Source organism: Nansenia antarctica, assembly GCF_963989245.1.
Source record: "Nansenia antarctica genome assembly, chromosome: 4".
Classification (NCBI taxonomy): Eukaryota; Metazoa; Chordata; class Actinopteri; order Argentiniformes; family Microstomatidae; genus Nansenia; species Nansenia antarctica.
The window spans coordinates 21333920-21351419 of record NC_137689.1 but is presented as its reverse complement, the minus strand read 5'-3'; the positions used below and the strand labels follow the sequence as shown (position 1 = coordinate 21351419).

General features: G+C 48.3%; 2 protein-coding genes across 2 annotated transcripts in view; both read left to right on the top strand.

Moving 5' to 3' along the window:
* LOC308154817 (uncharacterized protein) overlaps positions 1-2534 on the top strand; it is a gene marked incomplete at both ends in the record, with an annotated part of 6287 nt that extends 3753 nt beyond the window's left edge. The window contains 3 exons of the mRNA XM_080528036.1: positions 897-965; positions 1461-1526; positions 2514-2534. Of these exons, the coding sequence (XP_080384162.1) occupies positions 897-965; positions 1461-1526; positions 2514-2534 (156 nt within the window). The remainder of the gene's footprint in view (positions 1-896; positions 966-1460; positions 1527-2513) is intronic.
* LOC308156859 (unconventional myosin-XVIIIa-like) overlaps positions 1-17500 on the top strand; it is a gene marked incomplete at both ends in the record, with an annotated part of 81831 nt that overhangs the window by 19997 nt on the left and 44334 nt on the right. Inside the window, 16 exons of the mRNA XM_080530306.1 lie at positions 2669-2756; positions 2985-3091; positions 3400-3576; positions 3868-4078; positions 4630-4772; positions 5206-5306; positions 5687-5750; positions 6132-6285; positions 8910-9080; positions 10079-10169; positions 10309-10501; positions 11364-11450; positions 13755-13896; positions 14153-14312; positions 16126-16312; positions 17296-17482. Coding sequence (XP_080386432.1) covers positions 2669-2756; positions 2985-3091; positions 3400-3576; positions 3868-4078; positions 4630-4772; positions 5206-5306; positions 5687-5750; positions 6132-6285; positions 8910-9080; positions 10079-10169; positions 10309-10501; positions 11364-11450; positions 13755-13896; positions 14153-14312; positions 16126-16312; positions 17296-17482 — 2263 coding nt within the window. The remainder of the gene's footprint in view (positions 1-2668; positions 2757-2984; positions 3092-3399; positions 3577-3867; positions 4079-4629; positions 4773-5205; positions 5307-5686; positions 5751-6131; positions 6286-8909; positions 9081-10078; positions 10170-10308; positions 10502-11363; positions 11451-13754; positions 13897-14152; positions 14313-16125; positions 16313-17295; positions 17483-17500) is intronic.

Below are 17500 nucleotides of genomic sequence, written 5' to 3'. Positions count from 1 at the left end.
CCAAATGTGGTCCTCAAAATATGGATGTTGACCAATAGCAGCCGGGTTCCAATTACAGAGACCCCCCGGGGAGCGCAGAGAGCTCTCTGACTGTAATTTGAACCCTGGACAAGCAGCGTCTGTCTCCTCAGCTTTGAGCCTGGCTACATCAGTCTCGGCCCCACGGGCCCGCCTTGGATTGTAATTGATAACAGCTGGGCTCTCAAACTCCATTTTTTGGAAGGGTTGCGTGTGTGATCATTGATTTTTAATTGACGAGAGATCGCCAAAACCCAGGGCATTCAATCTGTAGAACTGCAAAAGTACAGCCGATGATGGCGTTTGTGTACACGGCCCTCCGAAGATTTGACTTTTAGACCGCTGCTCTGCATACGTTTTTTTTTCCCGCTGTCTCTTTTCTGTCTTTCTGCCTTTTTTTTTCTGTGTGGCTTTTTCTGTTCTCTCCGCGGGGCAACACTGTGAATTAGTTTCCTCCTTATTGAACAGGTCCACAGGTACACACTGTATAATGTCCCTACTTCCCTACATTTATGTATTTTGCCCTTTGGCTTTTTTTCTGACAAATGGGCAATGTTTGGGTGTTTAATTTCCCTGATGCATGAGTCTAGTCCAAAAATACCTCTTTGGCCACAGTTTCAGTATCTGTCTCTGTGTCATTCCTCCTCCTCCTCCTCGTCTTCTGCTGTCTCATATGTCTTCTCCTCTCCCTCTTCCTCTCCCTCTGTCTCTCCATCTGTCTCTCCTCTGTGGGTTGCGTCTTGGTTTGCTGCTGTCCTCGTTGCTGCTGCTGCTGCCGCTCCTGTGTGCGTTGCTGCTGCTGCGGCTAGTCTGTGTCCCTGGCCAGTGGCCCAGCTTCCTCTCAGGTACTGTCCGTCCCCTGTCACACCTGTCCCCAGACTGACCACTCACCCACGGCCCCCACACAAGGCCTGGCCGGAGTGTGCGCTCGCGTGTCCTGCTGGAGTGTAAGCCTGCTCTCCTTGACTGACCCTCACGTCACCCGCCCCCCCCCCCCCAACACCCCTTTTTGCCTGCACCCTGTACTTTCCCCCCTCACCGTGTTTTGGACGACCACATTGTTTCCCTTTATTGGTGCAGCATTGCTGGGGACCGCCGCCAGTCATGTGACCTAACCCCTCCCACAGAGGCCGGCTCTGCTGGGCTTAGTAACCGATATTAGTGAAGCCAGACAGATTAACACTGGGACTCCTTTTTCATCTTCTTTCAGTTCACCGTAGTGCCTTACACAATTTCTTTCCATCAGTTGTTTTCTCCATCTGCACGTGTATACTGTATCGTCCCTTCGTCCTCAATTCACATTCTGATGTCCCTGAATCCTGACGTGGCTGTTGGCATGTGTTTGAGCATGGATACCGCCCCCCCCCCCCGAGGTGTACTGTTACCTCTCCTTCTCTCTCCTCTTCATTGACCCCCCCCCCCTTCTCCCTGCCCTCCCTCAGAGCCAGGTGGACGAGGACCCTGTGGCTGTCCTGCAGGCTGCCCACTCAGCCGCCACTCAACCCAAGGTCTGGCCACTGCTATGCCTGACTGCACTTCCCCATGCATCCGACCCCCACCCCCCCCCACCTCCTAGAGTGGCGTGTGTGTGTGTGTGTGTGTGTGTGTGCGCGTGTGTGTGTGATTCATTAAGACAACCAGGGATTTTGTAATCTTTTAATAAATCTGTAGAATACTGAGAATTGAAGCTATGGCGTTGTTAACCCATCGAGTCCTGGGTCTCCATACAGTTTCTCAGTATTCTACCCTCGCCACGTTTGCTTGCTGTGAGAGTTGTGGTGCATGACTATTGACGTGGCTTGATTTTTTATCTCTTTTTTCTTCTCCACTCTGGGTTTCTGACCACGTCAGAAGTATATATCAAGGATGACTGCGAGTTGCATGAGGCCCCTCTGAAGAAACGTATTGAGCCTTGATTGAGTTGTGTGAGTGTGGTGGAGTGCTGTGGTCCTGAACTGTGTCCAGCCAGCCCCCACAGGCATGTGTTGTCGTGCTGTGTAATGTTGTGGCATGCTTTATTCATGAATCCCTATCTATCATGTTACTGTCAGAGAGAGTGTGGCTGCGGAAGAACAGCTCCCTCTCTCTCTCTCTCTCTCTCTCTCTCTCTCTCTCTCTCTCTCTCTCTCTCTCTCTCTCCCCATCTCTCTCTCTCTCTCTCTCTCTCTCTCTCTCTCTCTCGTTCGCTGGCTCTCTCTCTCTCCCCATCTCCCTGTGTTGCTTGGTCACAGTGATCTGCTGGTAAACACACAGATTGGAGGGATCAGGAGCTTTGGAAGAGGCTCACCGAAGGGAAAATGGGGAGAGGAGGTTTTTGGGGGTAGGGGTGGGGTGGTATGGGGGGTCCTGAAACCCCCCAAACTCCTCCTCCCTCACATGAATGTTGATGCTACAGTATCCACATTGTCAGGTTACCATACAAAGTGATGGATGCTCTGTATGTCACTGATAGGGGTCTCCTTAATGCATGTGTTAATGTTGCCCTTTGACCTCAGTGTATAAGAGGAGGGACATGATTGGTCCTCACTGATGTGATGAACGTCAATCTGTACTAACAGACACCAACCTGGGTTGTCTGTGTCTGTGTGTGTGTGTGTGTGTGTGTGTTTACCAGTGTACTCACCCTGTCTGTGGACCCTCTCTCTTCCAGGTGAAGACAGAGGAGCAGATAGCAGCTGAGAAGTCCTGGTACGGCACAGAGAAAGTATGGCTGGTCCACAAGGACGGGTTCTCCTTGGGTCAGTACCTCTCCTCAACACTCATCCTAACGGAGGCACCACTGACTGATTTACCAGTTACACACACACAGGACACAACCCATGCACGCAATCCGTCAACATTTTTATATTGCTCAAATGCATGCCCATAGGTAATCTATGGCTAAGTAGAGGGTGTACAGTATATCGTCATCTATCATAATATAGTGTAATATCATAGTGTAATGGCTGTGTCTCTGGTCACTGCAGCGACCCTGTTGAAGACGGAGCCAGGGAGTCTCCCCGAGGGGAAGGTGAAGATCAGGCTGGAGAGCGACGGCTCTCTGCTGGACGTGGACGAGGACGACGTAGAAAAGGTACTGGGATCAGATTCTAACTGTACATGCTGGATGTCTCTGTCAAGCAGCACACTCTTCCAATAAAAGGGTTCCAAACAAAAATGGGGGTTCTTCTTTAGCTGTCCCTGAGGGCGAGAACCACCCTTGAAGAACCTCTTTTGGGTTCCATGTACAGTAGGACCCTTTTTGGCTCTAGGTACTGTAGTACCCTTTTGTGTGTACACCTCTATCGTTTTTTTCCTTAGGTCATTCACAATGGTTTGATTGAGTTGCTCTTGTATAGGTATCGACGTCTGTGTGACCCACGTTCTGCCCTCCTCTCTCAGGCCAACCCTCCGGGCTTCGACCGCGTGGAGGACCTGGCCTCCCTCCAGTACCTGAACGAGTCCAGCGTGATGCACTCCCTGCGCCAGCGCTACGGGGGAAACCTGGTCCACACTCACGCAGGGGCCAACATGGTGGTCATCAACCCCATCAGCGCCCCCTCCATGTACTCTGAGAAGGTGCAGACCTGTGTGCTGTCTGCCAGGGGGAGAGCCTAATAGGAGGCTAGGGTGGGGTGGGAGGGGTCTCATCTTATTGCAAAGCAGACCTCTAACCGTAGAACTGTGGAAGAATATTTGTAGTTTTTATTTTGTATGTTGGGTATTTCATGTGAGGAGAATACCCCATTTTCTCTCCCCCCCCCTCCTTGTCTGACTGTCTCTCTCTCTCTTTCTCTCTCTCTCTCTCTCTCTCTCTCCTTCTCTCTCTCTCTCTCTCTGTTTCTGTCTCTCTCTCTGTGGCCATACCAGGTGATGCACATGTTTAAGGGCTGCAGGAAGGAGGACGTGGCCCCTCACATCTACGGTGTGGCCCAGTCGGCCTACAGGAACCTGCTGACCACACGCCAGGACCAGTCAGTCGTCCTGCTGGGGAAGAGCGGCAGCGGCAAGACCACCAACTGCCAGCACCTGGTGCAGTACCTGGTCACCATCGCTGGCAGCCCCGGCAAAACCTTCTCAGGTATGTCTGGTTGGGGGCGCTTAGGTGGCGTAGCGGGTTAAGCGTCGACCATGTAACCGCAGGGTCCCCGGTTTGAATCCGGCCGGGGACATATCCTGCATGTCATCCCTCCTCTCTCTCTCACCCATCCTTCCTGTCTAAATCTTCACTGCATCTGTCAAATAAAAATGAAAAATATGCCCCCCCCCCTCTCTTAGAGGAACAAAGGATAGACCTTCTTTCTTCTTTTTTTTTTCCTTTCTTTTGTTGTTGTCGTCATTACTCACCTGTATTGGGTTGGCAGGGCAGTTGGCAGAGATGAAGCCGTTAGGGTTGGGCGATATCCACATTTTCTTCTTCACGATATTGCTACCAGAGTGAGAGAGAAAAAATGACTGAACTGCACAGTAGAGTGTATGGCTGGTGTGGTAAATAGTCTGGTGAAACAAAAAAGACCGCAAGATGAAAAAAAAACAGGACTGTTTTCGGAAAGGGAACCATAATCAGGATATGCTCCAAATACACCATGCCTTTACACCACGGTTCTGTCTCCTTCTGTGTGTGTCCCCCAGCGGAGAAGTGGCAGGCGGTCTACACCATCCTGGAGGCCTTTGGGAACAGCTCCACCTCTATGAACGTGAACGCCAGCCGCTTCTCTCACATCGTCTCCCTGGACTTTGACCAGGCCGGCCAGGTGGCCTCAGCCTCCATCCAGGTACAGAGACCAGCCGTGGCCAGTCAGTGTTGCCAGATGGGATTGTTTTCCAGCCTATCCACGGTCTAAAAGCCGCCCAGTGTGATCATAAGTACCCCAATGGGGCGGGAATACGCCCAATCTGGCAACACTGCCCGTGGCCCAGGAGACACCTCTGTGCAGAACAACAAACCCAACCATGACATCTCACCTCTCATTACCTCTGACGCTCCACCTGTCACTCTAATGCATATACTGGACACATCAGGGGAGGCTGGTGGAGGTAGAAATCGGAGGACAGGGGTTAGCCTTCCCTCATCACATTTCCTTACGATATTTCGTGTCTTTTCTACTACTGACACCGATGTATTTTAGTGAGACTGTTGACTGACGGTGACTGAAGCGCTTTGTGAGGTGAGCTGAGGCTGTTTGCTCTCTCTCTCTCTCTCTCTAGACCATGCTGCTGGAGAAGGCCAGGGTGACCAGGCGTCCGGAGGGAGAGTCCACCTTCAACGTCTTCTACTACTTGATGGCTGGAGCAGACAGCTCTCTCAGGTCAGGCTGCGACACAGCTGTGTGTCACAACTGTGTGTCACAACTGTGTGTCACAACTGTGCACTCGCTACCCACTGCAGTACCATGCTTTTTTTACCATGCTTTGTATGGGCTTTATGTGATTCCTGAGGAATCATTCCTCAGTGGGCTGTGGGTCAGCTAGTCAGGTGTGGGCACTGGTAGCGGTTAGCTTCCTCTGGTTTCTGTATGAACCTTTATGGACCTGTATGGACCCCCTTCCCAAACTCCCCTCTGTCCCTGATGTGCTTCTGAGTGTTTTTGGAATGTTGAAGGTGAAGGTCAGAAACAATTAACAACACTGTCAGAGGTGCTCACGTTGTCATGGTGACTGATACGCTCGTCTCTGTTGCCTTCCGCAGGACTGAGCTGCACTTCAACCACTTTGCTGAAAACAGCGCCTTTGGAATTATGCCTCAACCCAAGGTAAAATACCCCCAAAAGCGTTGTGTTTTTGAGTTTGTATTTGCCATGTTCCGGTGGTGTGAAGGTGAAAGGAACTCTGGTGCTATCTTACTATCCAACCTAGGTGCATGAATTGAGGACCACACTGAAGTGAAGAGGACAATTGAACTTGATAAAAAATGTTTTCATGTTATTGTTAAAACCAACACATTTCAGCCTGTAGCCTTCCCCAGAATGCACTGGTTTTGACAATAAGTTGTATTTATTATTACCAAGAATTGCATCATGAATTTCACTTCAGTATGCTCCACTAGTGGTCCACCAGATGCTTTTTAAGCCATCTGCCGAATAAAGCAAAACTACATTTGAATGGCTGTCTTCCCCCCCCCCCCCCCCCGCCAGCCTGAGGACAAGCAGAAGGCGTCTCAGCAGTTCACCAAGCTCCAGGCAGCTATGAAGGTGCTGGGCATCAGTGGGGAGGAGCAGAGAGCCTTCTGGTTGGTCCTGGGGGCCATCTACCACCTGGGGGCCGCAGGAGCCACCAAGGGTAAGACACGTACCACACGCCAGGCTAGGACACCTTGTCCTAATGATCCATTCCTGTAGGCATGGAGGGAGCAAATGTCTGTGCAAACAGACTATACAAGCGTATCTTATGTCAACTCGATCATCAACAATGGCTTTTGAATGCAAAGCAGTTCTTCCTTATGAAACACTTGAATATGGGACCGCACTGCAGTTTACCCTAACACTTATTTTGGAATGCATATTGTCTGCATGCATCGATTCTGTTTTCATAGAACCATATGTAAACTAATGGCTAGCCATGTCCCACATGCTATAATTAAAGAAAACAAAACAAAGCTAAGCAAAGAGACATATGGGCCTTCAGAATAACTCGAATCCAAGGTGCCAGTCATGCAGAGTTGTCGTTCACCACGCATTGAAATGAGCATGTGAGCTAGTCTTACCGAGGCTTCCTGAAACAAACAAAGACAATTTTCTGTGACAAAAGACATTTGTTATATCCGCTCCAGCTCTGTTAACAATGCCAAGTCCCGCCATCTGCAGGGATGATGTTAATTGCATCCCCATATCATTCACTCAAGCGCATCACAGAAGGATCTTCTGATTTGTCAATGTATGAGACAGTCGGCCGACGACTGTGGAGTTCTAATTGTTCCAGCTCATCAGGCAACAGACATAAGTCTATACTGCCAGCTTTCGCGCCTCACGATGACAAAATGCCTCATCTTGTCAATGGAAGGCACCCAGTGTCTGCATGCTGTGCCTCTAGAGGGAAACAGTCTCACAGACCTGAGAGATGTACTGATGTGTCTGAATGCTATTTTGCCTAACAAAGCCCAGAGCAAGACCTTTTGTTGACTCTGCTAATCAAAATGGATGCCATGTTCTGTCGGGAGTATTTCTTCACATAACAACCTAACGTTGCCCTTCTCTGCAGTGTCAGCCATAGACGAAAGTGGTAATGATTTCACAAACCTCCTGTGTGGCTCTGTGTTTCCTCCTGCAGTGTACATTTCTCTTTGTGTGCTCTGTCTCATTCTCTCTCTCTTTCTCTCTCTCTCTCTCTCTCTCTCTCTCTCTCTCTCTCTCTCTCTCTCTCTCTCTCTCTCTCTCTCTCTCTCTCTCTCTCCCTCGGAAGTGTAAACTGAATGAATGAATGAATGAATGAATGGTCTTTATTGTCATTGATATAGTACAGGTACCAAACAACGACATTTGGGAGGGTGCAATTCCAATCTACTGATGCAATTCCTTAGGAATGTTTGGTTGTCCTATTCAACCTCTAGATTTGTGTCTGATGATTATAAATATGGCAATCAAATCCATATCCATCATACTGGAGCTTAGCATCTCTAAGGTCTTGATGAAACACCTTCAGACAATGCCGCTTGATTAATCAACACAAGAGGGCAGCATAGACCTGTATTTCCTGTCAGTCGTTCGTTATTGTGGAGAGAACAAAAATCAAGCAGAGTAGAAGGACATCCAGTTCTATCGACCCACCTCCTAGTTCACAGAACAACGAGGATTATTCGGCCGCTTATAGGAGTGGGCTATTATTCACTTCTTATCTCTGACAGTACCTGAACGCAGCATGACGGTCAACTGGAAGCATGCACATTTTTCCTTCTTCTTGGTGTGGCCTATTAGGCGTTTCATTTATACCTCTGTGTTATTGTATCTGTTTGGTGTGTCTGGGTGGAGGAGAGGCTGTTTTAAGTTCAACTTCATCAGGGCCTAGATTGTTCATCTCCTGAAGACATTTGCTACTGTGGCTCTAACATAACAAACATATGTATTGTGCTCTAACCACCTGTTCTTTACTTGTTGCATGTTGCATGCTGCCGTGCCTCCTCCCCCCCCCCCCTCTTGCAATGCAGACGCTGACGAAGGTAAATACACATTCCTCCTATTGTTCATGTGCCGCCTCTGTGCTTTTATCTCTGTTAGCAGACAGCGTGTTATTAGCATTTTAATGAAGTTCTCAGTCTTTCTTTTTTTCTTTTCATCATCTTCATAACCCTCCCTGCTTGTCGTAACACGGCGCGTGTGTGACACGCTCTCAGAGGCCCGGTGAAACAAGGAGAGCCCGGCGTGTCTCTGTCAGAAGCCCATTGTTTGATGTTTCCCCCCCAGTCGCCCTCCTCTCTCCTCTCTCTCTCTGTCTCGAGTGTCTGAGGAGATTCCACTCAATCCCGGGATGGAAATTAAAAACACACTCGTCACACACGCCCGTTCTCATCAGCCCTCCGTTAGATGAAAAGGAAACATGCTTTCGCAAGACTCGAGGCCCTGTGTACTCTGTGTGATAATAGCAATTGCAATAAATTGCCCAAAAAAGTGCAATATTCTTCCTCTGGATAAGAACAAAATGACCCCCCTCCCCCTGTCTCCATCTCTCTAATAACACTGAAATAGGACAGCCAGATTTACACATTTACACAATGTCCTACATTTTGCGGTTGTAATAACGGTATAATGGGCATGTACCATCCCAGCAGTGTTACTCTCCAGCAGGGTCGAAATGACCCAGACACACACACTCACACGCTCGCACACTCCCACTCTGTCAGAAATGGCAGTCTCTTGTTGTGAGCAGACTTGTGCTTGTTGGCAGAGAGGATAATGGTGGATGTTATGTTTGTGTCTCAGCCGGTCGGAAGCAGTTTGCACGTCATGAGTGGGCGCAGAAAGCTGCCTACCTGCTGGGCTGCACCCTGGAGGAGCTCTCATCCAACATCTTCAAGCACCAAGCCAAGGGCACCCTGCCCAGAGCCAGCACCCTCCGCCAGGGCACCGACGACTCCACTGGGGACGCCTCAGGTACAGCAAGGACCATAAGCACACATTGCTCGCACACACACACACATATACACACACACACACACACACACACACAGCTGGGTATAGAGTGGGTATTGACCGATGGGTACACAGAAACATATCAGGATAAAAAAGTTTCTACAAGGGCTCTTCATGAATCGCCCTTGTAACGATAAATGCCTTACATTGATTTTTCCCACACATACACAGAACTTTTTGATCAGAGGTGACCATATATACTTTAGAGGACACAGAGATAGTCGACACAGTGTTGTTTCACAGTGTTGGCCTTGATTCTACCTTGCCTCCTCAGCCCCCTAACAAACACAGAGATATGCCCCCTCAGCCCCCTAACAAACACAGAGATATGCCCCCTCAGCCCCCTAACAAACACAGAGATACCCCTCCTCAGCCCCCTAACAAGCCCACAGATATATCCCCCTCCCCCATCCTTAGCCCAGTAGACAGCCTAGTCTAGTGGATGAGATAGTGATGTCATAATATCTGATGTCAGGAAGCTTTACCAGGTGTCCAGAGCCAGGAGGCAGACAGAGACGTCTGAGTGGTTTGATTTGACCACCGCTGACAAGCCCCCAGCCTCCAGACCAGATGAAACTCTTCCTCTCCTGTCTGCCAGTGTGAGACAGTCATGTAGCTAACACACCAGTTGTCTCTAACCTCCAGAGACTATCACCAAGCAACTAAATAAAAACCCCATTCAAGCCAGCTCCCTGCAGTTATACCCTATCAGATCACATAGTCATTGTTGTTGGCAAAGTGTTACAGTGGTTGCATCTGGTTAGGTGGCACCGGATGTTGTTTTGACTTTGTTGTGTGTGTGTGTGTGTGTGTGTGTGTGTGTGTGTCTGCCTTCCTATTAAAAGAAGTAGAAGCCGCACACTCAAGTTCCAGATGCAACAAAATGCGGTTTGATAGGACAACGGTTTTCGGCCGTAGCCTTTGTCAAGTCTTAAATACTGTTCTGTTTTTCCTACCAGGATCCAAGTCCACAGCCATGGAGTGTTTAGAGGCCATGGCGTCTGGCCTCTACTCTGAACTCTTCACCCTCCTCATCTCCCTCATCAACCGGTTAGTCACGACAGAGAGATGACGCACGGCTGCAGCTGGGTCTCTCCATTTTGCGGATTTCGCACGCTTCTGTTATTTTTTCTGCCCTTCTTGGTCTTTCTGTGACTAGGCGCTTGTTGTGTCCCTCTGGGTCTGTCAGGGCTCTGAAGTCCAGCCAGCACTCCCTGTGCTCCCTCCTCATCGTGGACACGCCGGGCTTCCAGAACCCCCGGCAGGCCAAGCGGGAGCGCGGAGCCACCTTCGAGGAGCTGTGCCAGAACTACGCCCAGGAGCGCCTGCAGACCCTCTTCTATCAGCGCACCTTCGTACAGGAGCTGGAGAGATACAAGGAGGTAGACATACACACACAGAGTTCACACGTGCACACGCAAGTGGACGCACAAGCATACGCACACACGTGCACGCGCACAGACACACACGAACACACACACACACACACACACACATACACATTGTATACACACACACACACACGCACACGCACACACACAGTCATGCAAACAGGATGGCTACACAGATGCTGTTCATCCACCAGGTGCATTAGACCTTATTCCCTCCTCACTGTCTCCGTAGCCTAGCCCAGAGCTCCTGTGGTAGCGTACGCCCCCTCATCAATAGTGTCAGTCAGGCCAGACAGTAAGCCCTTATACCCTGGTGATTGCCATTTCTCCTTCTCTGCCGCGACCAAAGCAAGGTCACTCATCACAGGCTGTGTGAAGTGTGGTGAGCTGCACAGCGGGGGTGCTGCCGGCTGATGGAGAATAACACCCTCTCTTCTACTCTCTCACTACCTCATCTACCCATAATGCATTTTTTTTGCATTGTATAGACTGCAATTGTTGAACATTAATTATTTTTTTGTCTTATTGTTTGTCTTTGGTTGGTAGTATGTAAAAGGTTTGTGCTGCCTTTCATAAAAAAATAGCTCGCTCTCAATGTGGTAACCTCAAATTATGTTTGTGTTAAATACAAAACACTCTTAGTTCTCTTGAGTTTGACTTTCAGTTTATTTTCAGTTTACAAAGATAAAGATAAGGTTTTAGAGAAACCTCAATCGAGAGAAGACCGTTTTTGACAATGTTGTGATGACTGTCACCACCAGGGCTAACAAAAAACATGGATACCTTTCTTCAAATGGATGTTGTTCATTAGTTGATTAGTTGTTACTAATCCGCACCTCTGTCCCCCATCTAGGAAAACATAGAGCTTGCGTTAGATGACATAGAGCCCAACACATCACTCTCTATAGCCGCTGTAGACCAAGCATCAAGTCAAGCAATGGTAAGGACACTCTCTTTTAATGTCTGTACTCACTCTGTTTTCTCTTACCTTTTTAATTCAAACTAAAATAGCATTAAAAACAGCATTCTTTCAACAGGTATTTTGAATGAATACATTTGTTTTTTGTTTGTTGAGCACATTAATCCAAATGTTCATCCTTTCAGGCCACAATGTATTATTACCATTTTTACATTTTGACCTTATCCCTGGTACTGTTTTGATTGAATAGGGTCCTAGGACCTACTGTCTATCCATGCACTGTGTCTATTGTCCTCTGTGTGGTTTAGAGGCCTGTGGTCATATTATTTCCCGTTGACACTGATGCATTACAAAACAACATTATCATGATAACTCCCATATGGGTTCCTCAACGTTTTGTTCTCACAGATGACTCAGATCTTCTCATGGCCGTCTGTCCACTATGCCCACATCGTCTTGTCTGTTATTAATTTTTAATACAGTAGCTTTATGATTCATGATGAAGTGAAGTGACTTCTCTGCTCTGCTTTGGACTTTGTGTGACATGAATGTAGGATTGGGTGTGGATAATAATCTAATAAGGCGTCAATGGAAGATAGGCCATTAGAGAGTGAAGGGGGAGGCAGATATTCAGCCAGACAGAGAAACAGAACAGAGAAACAGAAACATCCCCAAAAAACTCAAAAACTCAAAACAAATCGAAGCCTTTCCAGCCTCCTGGTCGCTGTACCAAGGAAAACAGAAATGACACACTGTTGTTAGAGTGTCAGGGATCACTGTGTAATAATTCCAGTTTGGTTGGTTTGAGCGCTTTGCTTTTTAAAGGTTCCTGCCCTGTGCTGCAGCAGTCTCTCAAAAGCAGTGAACCAGTGTACAGCAGATGGAAAAAGGAAAGGCCATGTTTTTTGCAGCCCAAGAGAAAACAAAAGAACGACAATCTACACTGGAAGACATCGCTCACTGTTCACTTGAAGACACATGGATCAAAGCTGACAGTTGAATTGAAATGGGCACCTTTAGAGTTGTCCTCTGATGTTCAATCTAGGTCCCTATGGCCCCCCCTGTCTCTGTGATTGCTGTGGAAGCTTCTTGAGTAGCTGCTATTATGTCTGCCGCCTCTGACAGAGAGGTACTTTGTATTGGAACAGACAAAAATCATTTTTCTGAATAATATGGCAGGGTTCAGCATGAAAGCATTCTGTGTTTTCCTTCGCCTTCGACCAGATTCATTCTCTGCTGACAGTAAAGAGCATTTTTGCTCCAGAGACTCTCAATAGGTGTCTCTTTTCTTAGCTGTCCTCCCTAGGGAAATGAAGTGGTATTTTTTCGGAATCAGAGTTCAATTATACCAAAAAGCTTGACTTGTAGACACCATTATTCCCCTAATTGCTGAATTGGACCAGACTTCGTGAATGCTCCAGTGCCTTTGAGCTCTCATTCTGATATTGGTCTTAATGAGAGTCACCGCTAATGGCCTGTCTCTGCCCTTTCAAACTTTGGGAAACAAACAGCGCTAATTGCTTTTTTGGGGACAAAAAACAAGCAAAAAAACAAAAACATGAAAGCTGTGAGTTGTTGCCTGTGGGATAAATATGACCAGGCTGTAAGTGTAGAAAAAGTCGCACACTACATAAACTTTAAGGAAAACTCCTTAGACAGAGATTAGAAGAAAAAAAAATCTTTATTTTATCATGCTCTTAAAAAAGCCAAAGTGCTCTGGTGCAAAAAGTGCAAGGTGCGGGACAAACGTTTCGGTCATGTGATCAACTTATGATGATCGCATGACCGAAACGTTAGTCCCGCACCTTGCAGTTTATGACCATAATGACCAACAGAACCACCCTTACACCCTCATCTCCCCAGGGTTTGTTTTGGCAATACTCAGGTGAGATTTACTGATGAAAAGGTAAACTTGAAACTCTTTCACTGAGAAGTGTGCTGAAATCCCTCCAGCCTTATGTAGGATTTATTCTCTAAGTGGAGAGATGACTAGATAACTAATACTTGAAGCCGACCTGAAAGTGTGAGCGCGAGTGGGCTCTCTGAGGGTCTTAACTGTGGTGAGTCAGTGTGTGTAGGAAGGTTGAAACTGAGGCTCCAGTGAGTTTCTCGTGCGACGGTTGATGCTACTCATGCGCACAAGCTCTGAAGGACTGCAAATCAGAGAAAATGATTGGGAGTGAGTGGGAAGAGACGTGCCTGACCAGAGTGTGTGTGTGTGTGTGCTTGTGTGTGTGTGTGCATGTGCGTATGTGTGTGTGTGCGTGCGTGCACGTGTGTGTGTGTGTGTGTGGGTGTGTGCTTGCATGTGTGTGTGTATATCAGGTGCGGACCCTGACGAGGACTGATGAGGCGCGGGGTCTGTTGTGGCTGATGGAGGAGGAGGCCACGCAGGCTGGAGGCTCTGAGGAGACGCTGCTGGGCCGACTGTTCAGCTACTACGGCCCTGGGGAGGGAGAGAGCAAAGGTGAGGAGAGGGAGGAGGAGGCAACACTAGGCAGAATGCGCGCACATACTGTACATACTGTCTATACACACACACACACACACACACGCACAATACTGGACATACTGTACACACACACACACACACACAATACTGTATATACTGTACACACACACACACACACACACACACACACACATACTGTATACACACACACACACACACACACACTCTTATCCTTATCAACAGTGATTTTTAACTGCCCTAACTCTGTTAGGTCACACTCTGCTGCTGAGGAGTGAGCGGCAGCATCACTTCCTGCTGGGCCACAGTCACGGCACCGACTGGGTGGAGTATGACGCCCGGGGGTGGCTGGGCCACACCAAGCAGAACCCTGCCTCTGCCAATGCTGCCAGCCTCCTGCAGGACTCCCAGAAGTAAGACCAGTCACACTTGGTACATGGGAAATGGACTGAATGATATAGGGCCCTATTATGCCGTGGAGCCACGTGCGTGTTCATGTGTGCCCACATGCATGCGCAAACCGCGGAGGCGCGCTCGTGTTTCAAAACGTGCATGAAGTCTAAACTTAAGAACTTTTCAAACCACTTCTTAGCGCTAGGAGCAAAGTCAGATCGCATAATAGCAGGGGCGCCTAGTGCACTTCATTAACATATGAACACTCCCACAATGAGTAATATATGCACGGGAGTATTACGTCTTATGTGTGGGCGCCTATCGACACCGGCATAATAGCAGTAGCGCGTATGAAGCGCATAATAAGGGTGGCGGTAGGTCTTAACCTGGCGGTGCGTCTTAATTAAGACTTAAGACGGCAAGTTAAGAAGTGCATAATAGGGCCCATAGCGTCTTATTGCAATACAAGCGCTTTACAATGGCCACTCATTCACCCATTCACACACACATTCACACACCAATGGCGACAAGCTACCATGCAAGGCGCCGGTCTGCTCATTGGGAGAAATTTGGGGTTCAGCGTCTTGCTCAAGGACACCTCGACACGCGGCCAGCCGGGGATCGAACCGCCAACCTTGCGATCATTAGACGCCGGCTCTACCTCCTGAGCCACAGCCGCCCCTGAACACAGACTTCATACCTGCCTTTAATTGGATAAGCAGAACTATTGATTTTTATGATGATTGTTCGGTCTACTGACGCCGACCGAAAGGCTGGACTGAAGGACACGGATACCATTCAACTCGTTTTTCTTATTTTTAGGGAAAATTTAATAGATTGTAAAACCTGCGAATGCAGACAACAAAACATAAATGAATACACATTCAAAGACTAAAACAAAGCATATAAATGTTACACAAAGCACGCATCAAACACACTAACCGTAGCATCCCTCAAGTCCTGGCATCACACAATGAACCCATACGCACGGTCTCCCAGTATTTAAGCACCTAATCACAGCCCCCAATATCCCTACGCATACCTGATCTATATAATCAAACAATTCCCACGCAGTTATGAGGCATAACTCAAAAAATAATGTTACTAATATCTAATAATCAATAATTAATAATAACTAATAATTATTCAAATAACATTTAAAATAACATTCCACATACACTGAAACACCCCATCCTAACTGGACAGTACAATGATGTTTCATCCATCCATCAGTCATCGCAAGAAAAAGTAATCTATGCTAAGACCGCAGGGGGCCATTGGCAGTCATAATGCTAGAAGAAGGAAGAATTAAGAATTGTTTGTTATTCCCCCCCCAAAAGAATTTACAGAAGAGATTCTGTACAGGAGGTAGAGGGGGATGAAGAGGTCTTCGCTAGGGACAGTTAAGGTGTAGCCTGAAGAGATGGATCTTCAGTCTATGGCGGAAGATAGATACTGACTCTGCAGTCCTGACAGCAGTGGGAGGCTCGTTCCACCTGTGTTGCGCCAGGACAGTGAAGAGCCGTGACCGAGTAGCGTGACTCCTGCATCAACGAAGTGGAAGAGCGGAGTGACTGGCCAGGAGTTTGGGAGCTGGCCATTGCTTGCAAGTAGGGAGGGACGGTTCCCTTTGCCGCCCGGTAGGCGAGCACCAGGGTCTTGAATCTGATGTGAGCTGCTCCCAGGAGCATCAGATAAGAATATCACTTCTAAATACCTTGTAAGCTTGCTTAGTTCAACTCTCCTCCCTCCGAAACTGGCAGGAGGTACCCCTTTCGTTGTTGTTTGAATCCCAGATTGTCCCTTTTTTAATGTCGCGTGTCTCTCGTTCAGGAAGAACATCAGCGCTCTGTTTATGAGCCGAGGGGGCGGGGCCACCATCCTGTCGGGGTCCATCGCGGGCCTGGAGGGCGGGTCCCAGCTGACCTTGCGGCGGGCCAGCAGCATGAGGAAGACCTTCACCACGGGCGTGGCGGCCGTGAAGAAGAAGTCCCTCTGCATCCAGATCAAACTACAAGTGGTGAGAGGCTAGGGGCCAGTCCAGAGGAGGGAGAGGGAGAAGGAGGAGGGAGAAAAAGAAGGAGGGAAAGGGGGGGGGTGGGGTTACTTTTAAAAACTCTTTATTAACCAATGCTTAGGTCAATCATACTGGTCATGTCCATATACTGTCAATTAAAAGTCTCCATTCAACATTTATATCACCAATTAGTCCAGTCTGCCGGTAGAGAAAGAGAGAGAGAAGGAGGAAGAGAGAGAGGGCAAAGTCGTATATTTCCACGTCTTCTTTTAATATATTTATATGGGCAATATTTAGTTACAATAGGTCTTGGTGGGCCATAGAGCCCCCAGTTCTAATTCGTCTGCCCAGACCCATTCAGTAATAGAGTCATTAATTAGCATGGCCCTAATATATGCCCTCCCCACTGGGAGAGGTGTTCACACAGCGCTTGTGAGATCATCCGTCTTCCTGTGTTTTTACACTTTAAAGGGTACGAGCGCTGCCCATTCTGAGCCTTGGCATTACCCCTCGCCTGCGCATGAGACGACTCTCCTAACCAGAACATTTATTAAAAACCCCGGCTGATTACTTAATGAGATTTCTTAATGTATGAAATTTGCTATCAGAGGCATGTAAGCGAGAGCCAGCCTGTGGACTCTTGTGCATATGATTAAAGAGGGTTTTAGTCGACGACTGCTGGGCCATACCATCAGTATAAATGGAATGGTTTTAGCTTTTTACTGTTACCACCTGAGTATTAGAATAATACGTGCCACCCAGCTGACAGTTTAATCCAAAGCAACTTGCACGACAGTGAGTGCAGATATTATTGTCTCGTATACATGGTCCCAGCGAGAATTGAACCCACAACCCTTAACGTTGCTAGTGCCCTGCTCTAACCCCGCTGAGCCACATCCATCAGTCTCAACGTACCCCTCTCTCCCCTGCTCTAACCCCGCTGAGCCACAGCCATCAGTCTCAACATAACCCTCTTTTCCCTGCAGGACGCTCTGTTGGACACGGTGCGGAGGTCCATGGTTCACTTTGTGCACTGCCTGCTGCCCAAGGCGGACGCCCTGTGGGCCCAGGGGGAGAGTGGAGACTCTGGCCTGATGCAGCTGGACGTGTCCCTGCTCCGGGCCCAGCTCCGGGGCTCCAAGCTGCTAGACGCTCTGAGGATCTACAGACAAGGTGAGAGGGCCAACCGAG